The sequence below is a fragment of the Coturnix japonica genome, chromosome 1 (assembly GCF_001577835.2).
Source record: "Coturnix japonica isolate 7356 chromosome 1, Coturnix japonica 2.1, whole genome shotgun sequence".
NCBI classification, from domain to species: Eukaryota; Metazoa; Chordata; class Aves; order Galliformes; family Phasianidae; genus Coturnix; species Coturnix japonica.
This window is the reverse complement of record NC_029516.1, coordinates 46,641,770-46,656,723: the sequence shown is the minus strand read 5'-3', so window position 1 is coordinate 46,656,723 and position 14,954 is coordinate 46,641,770. Positions and strand designations below refer to the sequence as shown.

At 55.0% G+C, this 14,954-nt stretch overlaps 4 protein-coding genes across 4 annotated transcripts; 3 read left to right on the top strand and 1 right to left on the bottom strand.

Moving 5' to 3' along the window:
* The first annotated feature begins 125 nt into the window (after positions 1-125).
* LOC107314004 (histone H5) lies at positions 126-2,240 on the top strand. The gene has a single exon (XM_015862834.2). The coding sequence runs from the start codon at positions 1,503-1,505 to the stop codon at positions 2,073-2,075; it is 573 nt and encodes a 190-aa protein (XP_015718320.1). The 5' UTR covers positions 126-1,502; the 3' UTR covers positions 2,076-2,240.
* Positions 2,241-3,295: 1,055 nt separating this feature from the next.
* On the top strand, positions 3,296-7,536 carry GCAT (glycine C-acetyltransferase). Its single transcript, XM_015862848.2, has 9 exons — positions 3,296-3,506; positions 3,587-3,717; positions 3,911-4,012; positions 4,416-4,562; positions 5,172-5,326; positions 6,262-6,344; positions 6,648-6,819; positions 6,945-7,066; positions 7,200-7,536. The coding sequence occupies exons 1-9, from the start codon at positions 3,311-3,313 to the stop codon at positions 7,349-7,351; spliced, it is 1,260 nt and encodes a 419-aa protein (XP_015718334.1). The 5' UTR covers positions 3,296-3,310; the 3' UTR covers positions 7,352-7,536.
* A 1,170-nt stretch (positions 7,537-8,706) lies between these two features.
* LOC107313996 (noggin-1-like) lies at positions 8,707-10,532 on the bottom strand. The gene is made up of 2 exons (XM_015862810.2): positions 9,696-10,532; positions 8,707-9,449 (listed from the first exon to the last, which is right to left on the bottom strand). The coding sequence occupies exons 1-2, from the start codon at positions 9,780-9,782 to the stop codon at positions 8,742-8,744; spliced, it is 795 nt and encodes a 264-aa protein (XP_015718296.1). The 5' UTR covers positions 9,783-10,532; the 3' UTR covers positions 8,707-8,741.
* A 13-nt stretch (positions 10,533-10,545) lies between these two features.
* GALR3 (galanin receptor 3) lies at positions 10,546-14,954 on the top strand. The gene is given in 5 exon segments (XM_015862877.2): positions 10,546-10,761; positions 12,004-12,377; positions 12,975-13,685; positions 13,687-13,795; positions 13,797-14,954. Coding segments are annotated over 4 exon segments (1,203 nt in total). The 5' UTR covers positions 10,546-10,761; positions 12,004-12,027; the 3' UTR covers positions 13,830-14,954.

Here is a 14,954-nt window from a genome sequence, read left to right as displayed (position 1 = left end):
TTTGGAGGCTCTGCTATGAGCTGGCGGGGAAGGAGCAGGGTTTGGAGATGCTCTTTCCCTCCCCCCCCCTTCTGTTTTCTCTCTTTGGCGGGTGAGCCCGCGCGCTGCTGGCGGTTAGAAGCTTGGACGCAAGTAAAACCAGATGGAATCTTATCTGCCTGCTCCTGGGTGCCTACGTGCAGGCAGCCAGCAACGGCGCTGCATTTCCCGCGCAGCAAATTCAAGGTCCTTCACCCGGTCAAGGTGTTACACAGAGGCTGTGGTTCCCTACAGCATCACCTTCTCCTTTCCTTGTGTGTCTGTGGTGGCACAAAAGCATCTGGCGCTATTGGTGTTGCAGAGGGGTGCTCAGCACGCATTGGATGTGCGGAGATGTTAGAAGCTGCCGTGTTTCACCCCTAGTGCTGCATATCCATGGGGGCACGCGAATGTTTTTTAAGACAGAAGGAGGAAAATGTGATGTAAATGCTCCAGGAAGACGATGGTCACAGCCACGTTTAATCTCCTGGGGGCAGCTGGGTGCTTACTCAACTGGGAGGCAGTGGCTGATGAGAGCTCTGCATATCCTAAAGCCTCTGGTGGGGAGCAAAGGGGACAGAGTGGGAGCTAAGACAGACTTATTGGACCGTGGGGTACAGCTGTCAAACCTATTTTTGAGACTTTTTGCAGGAAAAAATGTGCACCACCACCACTCCCATACATCAAAACCCTGGTAGCCTGGAGCCACCACAAAAGCCACGGTGACCTCGTAGCTGCTCAGGGCAGACAGAAGGGTGAGACCTCCAGTGTCTCTCCAGTTATCCCCTAAATTCCTCCCCATTTTCCTCCTTGTCTCCATCCAGTGTCCCCTAATGCCCTTCTGAGCATCCTTGTGATGTCCCCCTATTCCTTCCCTGTCCCCAGCACGAGATCCTCCTTGCCCTGCACATTACCTCCTTGTCTCCTGATCCCCCTCTCAGCACCTATCCTTGTCCTGTCCAGTGTTAGTCCAAAGTACTTCTGTGCCCCATCACATCTCTCCCTGTCCCCTGCTATTCAACCCAGTGTCCACCCTTGTCCCTACCATATCCCTCCTTGTCCCCTGCTGTCCAGCCCCAGTGTCCACCCCTGACTCTGTGATGTCGCACCTTATCCCCCGGTGTCCAGCCTCAGTATCCATCTCACTCCCACAGTGTCTCACCCTCTCCCCACCATTTCCCCCTCCATCTCTTAATGTCCAACCCCAGCGTCCACCTCTTCCCCCATCACATCCCGTCTTGTCCCAACCTTGTCCCTCCCTGTCTGCCCCATGCGTGTCACTGCAGGGCGGGGCAGAGGGGACGCGGGGACACGCAGTCCTCCCTACGGTCCGTGCCTCACCCTTAAATGCGTGGTGCTGGCATGCGCGGCTGCAGACGCAGCGGCAGCAGCAGCAGCAGGAGCAGCCCCACATCCGTTGTTGCTGGCGGCTCCTATTTTAGCTCCCTAACCTCGGTGCCCCGCTGCGGGGTGAAGCGCCAGCCATGACGGAGAGCCTGGTCCTATCCCCAGCCCCAGCCAAACCCAAGCGGGCGAAGGCGTCGCGGCGCTCGGCGTCGCACCCCACCTACTCGGAGATGATCACGGCAGCCATCCGTGCGGATAAGAGCCGCGGCGGTTCCTCGCGGCAATCCATCCAGAAGTACGTGAAGAGCCACTACAAGGTGGGCCACAACGCCGACCTGCAGATCAAGCTCTCCATCCGGCGTCTCCTGGCTGCTGGGGTCCTCAAGCAGACCAAAGGGGTCGGGGCCTCTGGCTCATTCCGCTTGGCCAAGAGCGACAAGGCCAAGAGGTCCCCCAGGAAGAAGAAGAAGGCCGTCAGGAGGTCCACATCTCCCAAGAAGGCGGCAAGGCCCAGGAAGGCCAGGTCACCGGCCAAGAAGGCCAAAGCCACCGCCAGGAAGGCCAGGAAGAAGTCGCGGGCCAGCCCCAAGAAAGCCAAGAAGCCAAAGACTTTTAAGGCCAAGTCGCGGAAGGTCTCCAAGGCCAAGAAGGTGAAGCGGTCGAAACCCAGAGCCAAGTCCGGCGCCCGGAAATCACCCAAGAAGAAGTGAGCAGCCTGGGGGATTTGCCCAGGCTCTCCCCTTTGGTTTCTGTAAATAGCTTTTGCCTTTATTTTTACTTCGTTCTATTTGCAAGTTTTATAAGTCCATCTCTTCCTAACAGCTAAAAGAAGGCAACGAATGAAAGGGAAAAAAAAACAAACAAAAAAGAAAAAAAAAAAAAAAAAAAAGGAATATCTTCCATATGGAAGAGTTCCCATTTATAAAAGCTACCTTTCTCTGAGTGTTTATTTCATCTTGCCGTGGGGCTGGAGGGTTGTGGTGGGTGGGTGGAGGACTTGGGGGGAGGTAGGAGGGCTGTGAGAGCCAGGAGGAGGAGAGGGGACTCCTCCTTGTCCCCAGGAGCGGGGCACAGCGCGTGAGGGCTGGAGATAACAGTGTGGGCGGGAGGTGTTGCGGGCCATTGGGGTGGGGTTGAATGATGCTGCCACCAAGGGCTTGGCGCAGCACCAAGGACCCGCGATGTCCCAACCCACGGGGCTGGCTGAGAGCCCATGGGATGGGACGGCCCTACTGCTCCGTTCCAAGTCCTTGGATATCACCCCCAGGCATGTTGTGCCTAAATTCCCAGGGCACAGGGGCTTCACCTTCCTGGCTCTTCCTTCCATTCCATTGCTCTGATGTTCCTAAATGACTCAGGTAAGTGTTTCCCAAACCTCTGAGGCACAGGGGATCCCACTACAATACCTTGTAGTTCAGGGTGCTGAAATCCTTGGCCTGGAGGATTCTAATCCCTTTGTGCTCTTGTTCCTAAGGTCCTTGTACCAAAGGCTCCCAGACTCAGGTTGAAGAGCCCAAGCCCCTCTCTAGAGCCAGGTGCTTGGCCTTCTGGACATTAAGATCGTAAAACGTCCTGCCCATAGGACCTCTAGCCAGCTACCGTGGAGTGTAGAGGATCCCAATCCAGTTGGAATCCTTGTGTCTAAACCCAGTGGGTCACAAATCCCTTTGACCAAAAGACACTGGGATTCCTCAGACTTGGGTATATCTGGCAGGTGCTAAACCTCTCAGACCAAAGGTTTCACAGCCGCCTCAGCCGGTTACACACAAACCCATTGGGTTAAACCCTACAAGCCGTCGTTCCATTGACGCCGCAGGGTCCTAGGGCCCACCTCAGGAGCATTGCCCCTTTAAGGGAGGCTCGGCGCTGATGGGCGTGTCCGCAGCGCGCATCCTCATTGGCCGGCGGGGCGCCGCCCCCTGTCGCGGCGTGGCGCGGTGCGGCGATGTGGCGCGGGGCTGCGGTGCGTGCGGTGCGCCCTACCGGGGGGTCCCGGGCCGCCTCGGGGGCGGCGGCAGCGCAGCTCCGGCGGTGGCTGGAGGGAGAACTAGAGGGGATCCGCGGGGCCGGCACCTGGAAGAGCGAGAGAGTCATCGCCTCCCGCCAGGGCCCGCACCTACGGCTGGAGGGTGGCGGAGCCGGTGCGTGCGGGACGGAGGGGGAGTCCCTTGGGGCGGACGCTTGGTTCGACCGCTGTGTTTGGGTGTCTGTCTGCCCGCAGGGATCCTCAACTTCTGCGCCAACAACTACCTGGGGCTCTCCAGCCACCCGCAGGTCATCCGCGCCGCCGTGCAGGCCCTGGAGGAGTTCGGTGCCGGGCTGAGCTCTGTTCGCTTCATCTGTGGTACACAGGTACCGGGCACCTCTTGTCTTTAAGTCCATTTGCCGTGCTTTTAGGGCCGTGTTTCTGAGCACCATTAACTTCTCCCACACACGCCTTTCCTGGATAATAGGTGGCTGTTTTCTGCTGTCAGCAGCAGGCAAGCAGAAACTTGCTCATCCCAAGCAGTGATGCTTGCTTCGCTTCCTTCCATCCTCTCTTTAGAGCATACACAAGGACCTGGAGGAGAAGATCGCACGCTTCCACCAGCGGGAGGATGCCATTCTCTATGCCAGCTGCTTTGATGCCAACGCTGGCATCTTTGAGGTTCGGAGCACTTCAGTTGTGCTGTGCAAGGAGGAGGGGAGCGTGTAGATGATGAAACAGCCCTCAGTAAACCATGGAGGGAGATGGGGAGGGAAGTGGAAAATTATGCAGCGTCAGCTGTAGTCAAAGGCAGCTTTGTCCTTGGCACTGGCAAAGGCTGTTAGGTTTTGGATGAAGGGACACCCTGCAGGTCATAGAATCATAACATAGGTGGGTTGGAAGGGTGCTTAAAGGCTGTCCTGTTCCAACCCCATGCCGTGCACAGGGCGGCCACCCACCAGCTCAGGCTGCCCAGGGCCCCATCCAACCTGGCCTTGAATGTGGATGGGGCACCACAGCTCTGGGCAGCTGTGCTAGTCTGTCTTTGCCATTAAAGCTGATTTGATCTGTTTGGCATGGGCAGGCTCTGCTGACCCCGGAGGATGCGGTGCTGTCGGATGAGCTGAACCATGCATCCATCATTGATGGAATCCGCCTCTGTAAGGCCAACAAGTACCGCTACAAGCATATGGACATGCATGACTTGGAGGCCAAGCTGCAGGATGCACAGGTACCAGCACTGTGCTCCATCCCATGGTGCAGCTGGGCAGGAACCATCCCTGAAAGTTGCACTCAGCCCTTTCCCATCCCATAGAGTCATAGGATCATCAAGGTTGGAAAAGACCTCTAAGGTCATACAGTTCAACCGCCAGCCCATCCCTACCATGCCCACTGCCTACATCCCTCAGTGCCACATCCACACAGTTCTGGAACACCTCCAGGGACGGTGACTGCACCACCTCCCTGTGCAGCCTGTGCCACTGCAGCACCGCTCATACTGAGAAGAAACCTTTCCTCATATCCAACCTGAACCTCCCTTAGTGCAACCTGAGGCTGTTACCTCTCATCCTATCGCTGTTGCCTGGGAGAAGAGTCCAACCCCCCGCTTCTCTACAACCTCCCTTCAGATCGTTGTAGAGAATGAGAGAATCATAGAGTTATAACTGTGCCCTTTTTGGTGGTGGGAAAGCAGCTGGCTTCTACAACTAACATCCCGTTTGCAACCCCACCTTGGCTTGTTGTACCCACACCGTACAGCAGGTGGGGCAAGGGCTGTATCTCAGCCTCCTTCACCATACCCAAGGTGATTGACCTTGTACCATTTGGTTCTCTCCCACAGAAACACCGCCTACGGCTGGTGGCCACTGATGGTGCCTTCTCTATGGATGGTGACATTGCACCCCTGAGGGAGATCTGCCAGCTGGCCCAGAAGTATGATGCCTTAGTCTTCATTGATGAGTGCCATGCCACGGGTTTCCTCGGTCCCAATGGCCGGTAAGGGGCTGCTTCACCTTTCACCACTATTAGAGACTCCCTTGGGTCTTGGAGGCTTTTTGGCAGCACCTTGCACAGTTGTGAGTTTGTAGTGCCTAGAGGGACAGAGAAAGGCTATTGAGTGCTTTGTGAATTATAGCCTTGCGTCCTTGATGCTGTTGTCAAGAGAGCCAGTAGGGAGACAGAATGCAATACTCTGACTTGTCTTTTTGGGGTAGAGAACACAAAGCAGGAGAGCATATTGGACACATCCTGTTGGTTCCATCAGTGTAGACCTTGATGTGGGCACTGTGGACCTGCGTGTGTGTAGGGCAGTATATTGGTGATGTGCACAGCCAACCTCAAAGGATGATGGCTGCACCAATTGTATAGCTGTTTCTCCTGGCATATTCAAGGTGTTGCACATCAGAGGCACGTGCAAGTCCTACATTCAAGAATCGCACTAGAGAGAGTGCGCTACTGAGACTATTCATAGGATCAGCAAGGTTGGAAAAGATCACTAGGTTCAGCAACCAGCACCCCACCCCCACCATGCCCACTGCCCACATCCCTCAGTGCCACATCCACACGGCTCTGAACACCTCCAGGGACGGTGACTGCACCACCTCCCTGGGCAGCCTGTGCCACTGCAGCACCACTGAACCTCCCTTAGTGCAACATGAGGCTGTTACCTCTCGTCCTAAAACACTTGTGGGAACTTTGTGCGTTCTTCCATCTGGAAAATGTGATGAACCCCTTTCTGTTATCTCAAGAAATCCCACCTTGGCCTCTCTGCAGGAGAAAGGAAAGGCAACGTTTGGGCTGAAAAAGCGCAGCAAAGTGTTTCTCCTTTATCAGAGGGGGGACACCAGATACTTGTCTTCCCCTTGAGGAAAAGAGCAGCATTACAGGTGCACGCTGGCATGGTTGATGATATGACATTTCCTTTTTTGCAGGGGTACTGATGAGCTCCTGGGTGTGATGGACAAGGTCACCATCGTCAACTCTACCCTGGGAAAAGCTCTTGGAGGAGCTGCAGGTGATGGCATTTCCTTGTCTGAAGCCCTCCATGCCCTAAAGAGTTCAGTGTATGCTCTCCTTTTCCTGCTCATGGCATGAGGCTCAGTCTGGGACTCTGCCTCAGGGCCAAGGGAGGTTCTGCTGAGTTCTTGACTTCACAGTGGAGTTGCTCTTGAGCTCAAGGTGGACGCTCTTGGTAAAAGACATCAGCTGTGATTTTTTTTATGCCTGATCTATGATGTCTTCTGTAAGGAACAAGTTGCCCACTCTGAACAGGTCACCCCGAGGGTGCCTTGCCCATTTCCCTTTCCTCCCTCTGCAGGCGGGTACACAACAGGCCCCAAACCCCTCATCGATTTGCTCCGCCAGCGCTCCCGCCCCTACCTCTTCTCCAACAGCCTGCCCCCCGCCGTGGTGGGCTGTGCCTCCAAGGCCCTGGACTTGCTCATGGAGAGCAACGCCATCGCACAGTCTATGGCTGCCAAGACCCAACGGTGAGGGGCCACGCTTCTGCTCGCCTCTTCCTCTTGTGCCCGTGTGCGTGTCAGAGGGGAGATTTAGAATCACATTCAGCCCTCAGTGGCTTGGGTTGTACTCACCCTCTCATTACTCTCACCAGGTTCAGGAGCAAGATGACAGCAGCTGGTTTCACCATCTCAGGAAAGGAGCATCCCATCTGCCCCGTCATGCTGGGGGATGCCCGGCTGGCTGCGGTGATGGCTGAGGACATGCTGAGCAGAGGTGAGTGAGGCAGGGAGTCATGCATGAAGGCACGTAGCACTGGAAGCAGGGAGCCAGAAGCCTTTCTGTCACCCACTGTCACCTCAGCCTTCCCTCCTGGCCAGCTCCAGCTCTCCGTGCTTTTCCTCTCCAGGCATTTACGTCATTGGCTTCAGCTACCCTGTGGTCCCCAAGGGCAAAGCCCGCATCCGGGTCCAAATCTCAGCTGTGCATAGTGACGAGGACATCGATCGCTGCGTGGAAGCCTTCATCGAGGTGGGACGGAAACATGGAGCACTGCCTTGAGCGGCTGTGAGACTCATCCCATAGTGTCCTGCCCACCACCAAGACAAGTGCCTGTGCCTAGGAGGTCTGAATGGCACACTGCTCAACACAGGACCCTGAGGCACTGCAGCCTGTGGGAGACTCTGGCTGTTACACTGTGCTAGCAGCATCATCTGTAGCATTAAAGACTTCCTGCAGTGCAGTGAGTAGTTGTATGGCTCTTGCATTCTCATACAGCCCATACACCACAGCCCAGCAGCTGGCCATGAGGCTTTACATCTGAGGCCAGAAACTGAGCAGGTGATAGAAACCTGTAATTCCCTTCCATTGTGCACAATTTTCATGCAGCAGAGAACACACAGACAGCTGACAGCTCTGGATTTGTTCCTCTAAGCTGTGCTGGAGTGGTGCAGACACACACGGCTCCTGGGCATCTCAGCACAGCTTTATTTGAATTGAGATGTGTACCCTTCTATCTGTCGCCATGCTGATCTGAGTGTGATGCAGGGTGTGACCGTATCTGACTCAAACCAGAGCAATGACTGCATGGCAGGAGGGGGGTTGGAATGGAGACCATCTGCAGAACGAGCTGCATCAAGTTAAGCCCCATGGCCATGCAAAAGCAGGGGATGAGCTCCTCTTTTTAAATGTGACAGCACTAAGAGCTCAAGGAAATGTTTTCCTGGCCTCTCTTACTGCTTCAAGGCCAAATTCTGCAGCAGGCTGCGGGCTGCACAGCACTGGGAGCCGCAGTGCCAGGAAAGCACAAGGGTCAGGCTGGAAATGAATAGCACAGCCGTCACTGACTGCAGGAGGTGTGGTAGTGCTTTGTTCCCAGGCAAACCCTCCAGCTTGTATTTCTTCAATGCGTAGGGCTGGTTTGTGGTATTTTTATGGCTTTTAGACCAGAAAGCAGAGGGCTTTTTTTTTCTCTGGGCTGTTTCCTAGAATGAGCCATTCCAGGTGGATCCATCGCTGTCCTGGGCTGTCACCCTCTGCATGACTGATATGGGGTATGTGTGAGTCCCCCATCACCCCCATCCCACTCTCAGATGCACGTGAACACTTCCAGCTCTGGGCTCACACCTCCACCCACACTCACTGTGCCACCACAGCCTAGTCCCAAGCCTACCCCTCTTCCAACCCACCATGGTGACCACCCTGAGGTTCAACCCACCTCTCCCCGTGGCTTTGTTGCACCTCATCTCTGCTTCCACAGGCATGTATGGCCAGACACGGGCTGATGGTTGGACTCCACGATCTTAGTGGTCTTTCCAATCTGCATGACTCTACGATTCTCAGGCCCGCACCACCCCATCTTAAATCAAACCCTACATGCATCCAAATCCACCCAACAATCAAACACCCATAAGAGGCCCGTTTGGCTTTCAGCCCTTTATTTCCCACCCCCTCAGCGGCAGGAGCACTTGCAGGCCACCACCACGGGGTAGGGGATCTGCCTCCATGCGCATTGCGGTGGCCCAGGGGGCCGGGCGGCCCAGCAGTGCCAAGCCAGCAGCTTGAGGTGTGTGAGCTGGGCTGGGCGACATGCCATGCCTGGGGGCCACGAGCAGGAGGGAGGGTCGGTCCCACAGGCGGTGTGTCGCACCCAGCGGGGCCAGAAGACGGGCCCCAGGTCCACCCATGTGGAGGTGAGGCGGCACAAGGCTCTTTCCACCAGCCAGCGCCTCAGAGACCGCACCATGTCGACGGGCAGCTCTGGGGGCAGCTCCATCCCCTCCACCTCCCTCCACAGCTTGCGGCGGTACCGCCCGCTGCCCTCTGCCAGCTCCCGGCTCATGGTTTCCAGATCCTCCTTGGCGCTGAGGTTGCGGCCTAGCGGCTCCTCGGATGACATCCAGAAGGGGTCGAAGGCTGGGCCCAGCAGCCGGCGCAGTCGGCCGGGCCGCAGGTGGCGAGGCTTGGGAGCGTAGCGATAGTCCTCAGGGGAGAGCGACAGGCTGTAGGGCCGCACCGGGGCCGAAGGGCGGCCGCGCAGCAAGTGGGCAGTAGGGTCGGAGGTGCTGAATGGCAGTGGCAGTGGCTCCCGGGGGTCTTCCAGGCCGGTGGCAAGCAGTGGCAGCAGGCAGAGGAGTAGCAGGAGGCAGCAGTAGGGGCCCTGCATGGCGAGCGGTGCTGTGGGATGTGGCAGGCAGGCAGCCACGTGCCCTGGGTTATCGGCGCGCCCCGAGCATGGCCTTCCCCTTTTCCTTGGTTGTGGATGATGATATCCGTCTGCCCGCCCGCCCGCATGGGGATGCTTTGCTCCCTGCTGACATCAGCAGGTGGCGGAGCCTCCCACCAGACCGAGGTGCGAGATAGGGCAGCAGGACCCCACTTCTGCCTCTTTTTTTCCCCCACATACCTCCAACTGTGCTGCCACTGGGAGAATAGGCTGCCATGGAGGGGAAGAATCCAGTGCCTCCTTCTCCTCCTCCCCATCCTGCCCCATGGCTGTGCTTGATGAGGCAGGCTGGACCTTCCCAGCGAAGGGAAGCTGCCAGCTTTGAGGTCTTGCTGAGAAAGGATCACCAAACCACACTCATCCCCACCCCAGGGATGTGTCCCATTCCAGAAGGGCGGCTGGACCAGGGGTGGGAGGGCTGTGTGGGCTACAGCTGCTTCTTGTGAGCAGACAGAGCACACACTGTCCCAGGTGGTGATAACAAAGCTGGACGCCTGGAGGTGCCTTCACTTGGACAGCCTGTCCTCCCTCTCCAGGGAGGGAAATGCTGGTGAGAGGTCAGACCTGCTCTAGACAGAGAACAAAACCCGCTTCAACCTCCAACCCCAGGTCTGAGACTTCATCTGCTCTGTGCCACAGCACTTTCCGCCATGCCACCAGCAATTAATTAACAGCTAAAAATAGCAACGATTTGCTCATTCTTCACAGGACTTAGACCCATATCCCAAGGATGAGGTAGGGGTCTGGCAGGCTGAGACATCCACACTCCCTGGAAACGTAGGGAAACGCATCCCAGGCACATAGAGGTGGGAGATCTGTGGGATCCTGCCCACCTGCATCCTCCCATTCACACAGCCCCCCTCTCCCTTGGTGGAAGCACCTGAACCCACAGGAAGGCTGGGAAGAGAGGAGTTAACTCCAAACCCAACCTCAGGGAGAGGGGAAAAAAATATTACGGAGAGAGATCAATGGATCAGCAGCTAAAGCAGAGGGAGGGAAAGGGAGGGGAGAGAGAACGTGCAAGGAGCTCCAGAAGGAGAAAGCTTAGTGCGAGAGCGAGAAGAGGGAGCAGGGGGACAGGGGATGCAGCAGAGCATCAGGCATTGCTGACAGCACTGCTAGAAGAAACTGTCAGTGTCCCACATCGTGCTGATGAAGGTCTGCCTCCTCCTCACTGCCGCTGCCTACGCTTTTCTGGAGGTCTACCCAGAGCAAGCGGAGAAGCTACAGGCCTTTCCTTGCAAAGGTGAGTGCCAGTTATCCAAGCCTCAGGATGAGCCCAGAGCTGCCCCATAGTGAAAGGGGTGTGCCCAGAGGGAGACTGCAGTCTTCTGCTTGTGCAAGAAGGTCCCACAGGACCAGGGCAGAGGAGCTGGGAACTCACCAGTGGGACAGAAGGGAGTGCAGAGGCAGAGGTGAGTTTTCAGTGCTGTACTGAATGTGCTGGGAAGAAGTGGCACGAGAAGAGAGATAGGGCAGTGTGGGGTGAAAGAGCTTGCATGACCCGAAAAGAGTTAATTGCATGTCAACTGTTGCTAGATAACCGTGCCTTTCCATCTTGACTGCTGCACGGCGAAGGACAATTTGTTCTAATGAAAGAACAAGAAGGCAAAGGCTCGTTAGGAGATAAGGTGTTTGTGCTCCTTGTCTGTGTATGGTGGTGTGCAGTGCTGGAAGAAGTTTGGCCACAAATCGCAGCACCCTGCTCTTTGACTTTGGGGGATAAATCACTCCCTTGTTATGACTACTGTGCTGTGTTTTGGGCAGCTCCAAGGTCTGCCCCCCACTCTTTCCCATGTCGCAGGGAGAGATGCAGAGCTGTGCAAAGAGCAGAGATCAACTGGAGAACGTGAGTGAGTACTGATAGGGGCCAGGGACAAGATAGGACCTAGCAGCCAAATTCCTCTTGCCTGCACAACCCATGGGGCTAACAAAGCCCCAAACCCACAGACCAAACACATCCCAACTGTTTTTCTTGGAGATACTTTGAACTCTGAATTGAAAACACATTAAATATGATACAGTACAATGCAGATTGTTTTCTCCACAGTCCACACTGCCAGTTTAGCCCATCCAGCCCATTACCTCCTATCAGCATCAGAATTACTGCCCTTAGTCACAGGTCCTCTGTGTAAAGCAGCTGCTGCAGGAGGAGTGGGGAGCAGTCGCCTGTGGGATGGGGACAGCACCTTTGTGAGCACGGCACGATGCTTCTGCTGTAGAGTTCCTGCTGCTGGAAGTGTCTCAGCCCCATGTTCAGGGTGGCCATTCCTCTCAACCCCCCCTTCCCTATGTTCTTGCAGCCTGGCTGAGGTTGGTGGAACATCAGCTGGGATAAAGATTTGAAAACCTGAGGTTTAGCAGTGTATTGTATGTAGGAGGAATGCAGGAGAGGCCAAGTGGTGGAGCAGGGGGTCTTCCAAGGGAGCTGGGAGGTCAGCAGGTACTGTGATGGGTATGTGAATCTAGACTGTCTCTCTATGCACAGGGTCCCACTGTCAGAGAGGGAGAGATGCCAGGGGGCTGGAATGCCTCCTCTGACAGTACAGAGCTGCCAGCCGCAGGCATCATCGTGCCTGTCATCTTCTCCCTCATCTTTCTTCTGGGCACTGTGGGGAACGGACTGGTGCTGGCTGTGCTGCTGCGGAACGGCCAAGTGAAGTACAACACCACCAACCTCTTCATCCTCAACCTGGCTGTGGCTGACCTCTGTTTCATCATTTGCTGTGTCCCATTCCAAGCCACCATTTACACCTTGGATGGGTGGCTCTTTGGGGCCTTTGCCTGCAAGGCTGTGCATTTCCTGATCTACCTCACCATGTATGCCAGCAGCTTCACCCTGGCTACAGTCTCCATTGACAGGCAAGTGTCCTCTGTAGGTTGAGTCCCTCAGCTCAGGGTCAATGTGTTTGCCACCCTTGAGCTAAGAAAAAGAAAGAAAAAGTCCAGCTACCCTACTGAGTGCCCTGTAAAGAGCAGGTTAGGTCACCCCAGTGTCGGGACCATCAGATTCATCTTTCCAATGTTACTCCATACCTCCCATACATTCTCCCAACTCCCAGCCAAGCTCTTGGTCTAGTTACTTGTCCTTTATTTTCCTTACTTGGGCAGAAGGACTAGGCATGCATTCAGGCTTCCGTCAAGCCAAGAATGCCAAATCCTCAGGGAAGCAATGCACCAGGGGAGAAACAGGTAGCTCTCTGTGTCCTATTTCAGTCCTCTTCCCTGACTCAAGAGACATGTTGCTTGCCCTTTCTGAGCAATGCAGGCAGTGGAGATCCCAGATCCCATGTTGGGATGACACCATTCTTGCCATAATCCTCCTATCCAAGAGGTGAGGAAGGGGAGAGATTGGTGGCTACATAGGAATGGGTGCACAGAAGGCAGCTTCGTGGGGCAGAAGGGCAATGAGACATCTAACCCACACTGTGTTTGGTCTCTCCTTCCCCTCCCCACCAGGTACCTGGCCATTCGGTATCCACTGAAGTCCCGGGATCTCCGCACTACCCAAAATGCAGGAGTGGCCATTGTAGTGATCTGGTTGCTGTCGCTACTCTTTGCAGGACCTTACCTCAGTTACTACCAGATTGTCCATTACCATGGGGTGCCCATCTGCGTCCCTGTCTGGGAGGACCAACGCCGAAAGATTCTGGACATCCTTACGTTTGTAGTTGGATACCTCTTACCCGTGACTGTAGTGAGCCTGGCATACGCCAGAACCATCAAGTTCCTGTGGACCTCTGTAGACCCTATAGAGAGGATCTCAGAGTCCCGGAAGGCCAAGCGTAAGGTCACCAAGATAATTGTGGCTGTGGCCATCCTGTTCTGCCTCTGCTGGCTTCCACACCATCTGGTTATCCTGTGCTTCTGGTTTGGACACTTTCCTTTCAACCGAGCCACTTATGCCTGCCGACTGGCTTCCCACTGCATGGCCTATGCCAACTCCTGCCTCAACCCAATCGTCTATGCGCTTGTCTCCAAGCATTTCCGAAAGCGTTTCAAGCAGGTCTTCACCTGCCTCTTCTTCCAGAACAAGAACAGGAAGAAGAGAACTGGAAATAAAGTCCATATGGTCACTGTGGGCAAAGGTTTCACTAACAGCACTGGCGGCTTCTGTGGAGGCAACACTGATCTGACTCAGGTCCCAAAGGAGAGCAGTAGGAAGAGGGACCCATGCCAGGGCATGGACTCACCAGCCACAAGAAGTTCAGAAGGAGCTGCTGGAGGAGAAAAGCTTGGTAACAGCTGGCCATCTCCTAGCCAAGACCCCTCCAAGAAGGGCCTCAAGAGTGCCTGGCTGTTGATTACAAATGAGCAAACGCATCTAGGAATGGCACAATCCACCACATCAGTGCAGAGCAGAGGGACACGTTAATGTGATGACATTTCTCATGGTTTGAGGGTAGTCCAAGTTCACCTTCCCTTCTCTGGCTTCTGCATCCAGATCAAAGAGGGCCAATGCTCTTTACCATGCTGAGTCTGTGCAAACTGCTTGGTTATACAACCTCTGCAGAACTCACTGGTCAAACCTCAATGATACCACCATGCCAAAGCAGGCGAAGAACTGAAGGGCTTGCATGCTGACACCTCTGTGTGCCCTTCCTGTGCACCCATGGCTTCTCTGCAGCTCAAAGGGGAAAGAACCGTCAGTCCAGGCTCTTCCCTTGTCCCTGCCCTTCCAGAAAGTACTCAATGGAGGTTTCCTAGAGCTCTGCCCTACTTAGCCTTTGATCTTGCAAGCAGATACTGCAGGACACTGTCCACTTCCTTGTGCTGCTTCCAGTTCTGAAATATTTCTTGGTTGTTATCCTCAGTTCTTCCCAAGCAACCCCCACAAATCCTCCTCCCACCATGTTGTTCCATCTGATTAATCTCTGCTTTATTTCTGTTCACCTTTTGCAAATTCCTGAAGGACTGCTGCCTCCTCTTTGTTCTTTACATGGAGTTTCATCCCTTCCTTCAGGGGCTGTCGCTCTCTGAGCAGTGATGTAATTTGGCAGCATTAGCGCTGTTTGTGTGCTTTACTGACTTGGCAAGATATTCTTCTCCATGAAATGAAAATCATGATTGCACTCATGGCTCAATCTTAAATCCTCACTGTTCCTTTCTATGTGGCGGAGAGAGCTTCCAGGAGGGTGCAAGGCCACCACCACTCAATGGGTTGGAACATCTTCCTCACTGCAGGATCGCCATGGGACTGATGTCCTCCTGGGAGTGCAACTTCCCATTTGTTGTTCCTCATTGGCCCCCCTGCTTTGAGCAGCTGTGGAAGAGACTTTGGTTATAGTTACTACTGAATGACACCCTGTAGTAGTACGGTCCCAAACCTGACCCTGGGAAGAATGGAAATGGGGGATGGGGAGGCCATGAAATCAGGTTCGCAGAGGGTGCAGGAATTTCTCCCTTTCTTAACCTGAATAAACCCCAGCAATTTCCTTC

Coding starts and splice junctions, on each gene's coding strand:
- LOC107314004 (XM_015862834.2), top strand. CDS start 1,503: ATGACGGAGAGCCTGGTCCTATCCCCAGCCCCAGCCAAACCCAAGCGG.
- GCAT (XM_015862848.2), top strand. CDS start 3,311: ATGTGGCGCGGGGCTGCGGTGCGTGCGGTGCGCCCTACCGGGGGGTCC. Junction 4,013..4,415: donor CCAACGCTGGCATCTTTGAG/GTTCGGAGCACT, acceptor TGGCATGGGCAG/GCTCTGCTGACCCCGGAGGA. Junction 4,563..5,171: donor CCAAGCTGCAGGATGCACAG/GTACCAGCACTG, acceptor TCTCTCCCACAG/AAACACCGCCTACGGCTGGT.
- LOC107313996 (XM_015862810.2), bottom strand. CDS start 9,782: ATGGGGCAGGATGGGGAGGAGGAGAAGGAGGCACTGGATTCTTCCCCT. Junction 9,450..9,695: donor CAGTGGCAGCACAGTTGGAG/GTATGTGGGGGA, acceptor CTCGCCATGCAG/GGCCCCTACTGCTGCCTCCT.